At 53.9% G+C, this 1,781-nt stretch overlaps 1 protein-coding gene across 1 annotated transcript; it reads right to left on the reverse strand.

Moving 5' to 3' along the window:
* Window positions 1–613: 613 nt before the first annotated feature.
* LOC145407490 (uncharacterized) lies at window positions 614–967 on the reverse strand. The gene has a single exon (XM_080278418.1). It carries the CDS (start codon window positions 965–967, stop codon window positions 614–616), a length of 354 nt encoding a protein of 117 aa, XP_080134544.1.
* Between the last annotated feature and the right edge of the window lie 814 nt (window positions 968–1,781).

Raw genomic sequence — 1,781 nt, forward strand, 5'->3', positions numbered from 1 at the left:
TGGTCATGTCATGGAGGGGATTGGCGATGTCGGCAAACCTCTTCACGAAGCGTCAGTAGTGAGAAATAAGTCATAGCAAGGGGTGGACTTTGTGGACATCTCGGGGTAGGGGAAGATCTACGGTGGTGTGCAGCTTGTTGGGGTCAGGAGATATTCCTTCCTTGGAGATAATGTGAACCAGGAAGGCGATGGTTCATGCAGCCAGAACGCATTTTGAGGGTCTGAACTTGAAGCCCGCCTGACAAATGCACAGGAAGACCTTCCTGAGGCATTGGAGGTGGTCGGCCCATGTCTGGCTGAAAATAATTACGTCGTCCAGGTATGCCAGGCAGATTTCCCAAGTAAAGCTGATCATGACTGACTCCATTAACATTAACCTGGAAAAGGTGGTGGGGGGGGGGTTACAAAGTCCAAATGGCAGGATGTGGAACTCATAGTGTTTTCCATTACTGGTGGAAAACAATGTCTTCTCCCTGTCCTCGGAGTGTACGGGGACTTGTCAGTATCTCAATTGGAGATCCAACGTGGAGAACCAAGAGGCTTTGTAAAGGGAATCGAGGGAGTCGTGTATCCTGGGAAGGGGGGTGGCATCCTTGGTAGTTACATCATTTAGTCAGTGGTAATCCATGCAAAAGGACATGGTGCTGTCTTCCTTTTTGACCAGGATGATGGGGGAGGACCACAGGCTGGTGGAGGGTGATACAACACCAGCATCGAGCATTTCCTGGACCTGCCAGTCCTCCTCAGCTCGTTGTTTGGGGTTCTTCTGCCATGATGGTTGGTGAATGGGTGGTCCTGTGGTGTGTACTTCATGTTTCAGGTAGGTGATGTGGCCGATGTCAGTAGAGCCTGACACGAGGAAATCTTGGAAGTCCAAGAGAAGTTGGCGGAGATTGTCTGCTTGGTGAGGTGAGAGGTGTTCAGGTAGTAGGGGTAGGGCAGCAGGGGAGGAATGGGGGGTGCACATGACTCGGCCTCTTCCATCTCTCCCACCATTAATCCTTTAGGTAGCATGAGGGGGGTGGTGGAGACGTTTGCTACTCGAACTGCTACAATGTGGGGGGGAGGGAGGAAGGTGGGGGACAGCAGATAGGCCAAGAGGGTTCCAGGTAGTAGGTTGGAGGAGAACAGGACAAGGCTCCAGTGGGCCTGTCCAGATGTGGCCAGGCCTCGTGCTGGGGGGGAATTGTGAGGGCGGAGGATATGGTTGCTGGGAAGGTGGCTTATGGAGGGGTGGGAACGAGGGGGGGACGAGCTGGGGAGAGGGGGTTCTGCACATGCAGAGTGGCTGAGGGAAGGGGTCCAGGGGCTTCTGAAACTGGAGGCGTCGCTTGTAATAATCGATGTTTGTGCATGGCTTCTGCAGGAGGTCCAGTTCCAGGTAACCATCATACGCACGGCAGGTTGAGTCAGAAACAATGAATTTGTGTTGGGTAGAGACTTTTTGGTAGGTGTCGGTGTGCAGGACCCAGATTTCCCCACGGATGGGCAGGAGGCCATCCCCTGCATCCACAAGATGAGCTGAAGTAGGGAAAAGCGGGCCAAAGGCCGACTTGTGGTGTGAGTAAACATGGCTGTAGAGGCAGGATCTGGCCGCTCCTGTGTCGACCAGTAGCCTTGCTTTTATCCTGTTCAGTCTCATCTTGTAGAATGGGAGGCGGTATTTCTGAGTGGTGGCCCCAGCCACCGTGGGGAGGTGCAGGGGCCAACCTAAAAATCCCACTTCTGAGGGTTTCCGTTTTCCTCCAGCTCCGTTTCCCCGGGGTCAGTGCCCTCGGCTG

This window comes from Coenobita brevimanus, chromosome 73 (assembly GCF_032717465.1).
Source record: "Coenobita brevimanus isolate Jiangsu-jjx chromosome 73, ASM3271746v2, whole genome shotgun sequence".
Taxonomy (NCBI): domain Eukaryota; kingdom Metazoa; phylum Arthropoda; class Malacostraca; order Decapoda; family Coenobitidae; genus Coenobita; species Coenobita brevimanus.

Coding starts and splice junctions, on each gene's coding strand:
- LOC145407490 (XM_080278418.1), bottom strand. CDS start 967: ATGTGCACCCCCCATTCCTCCCCTGCTGCCCTACCCCTACTACCTGAA.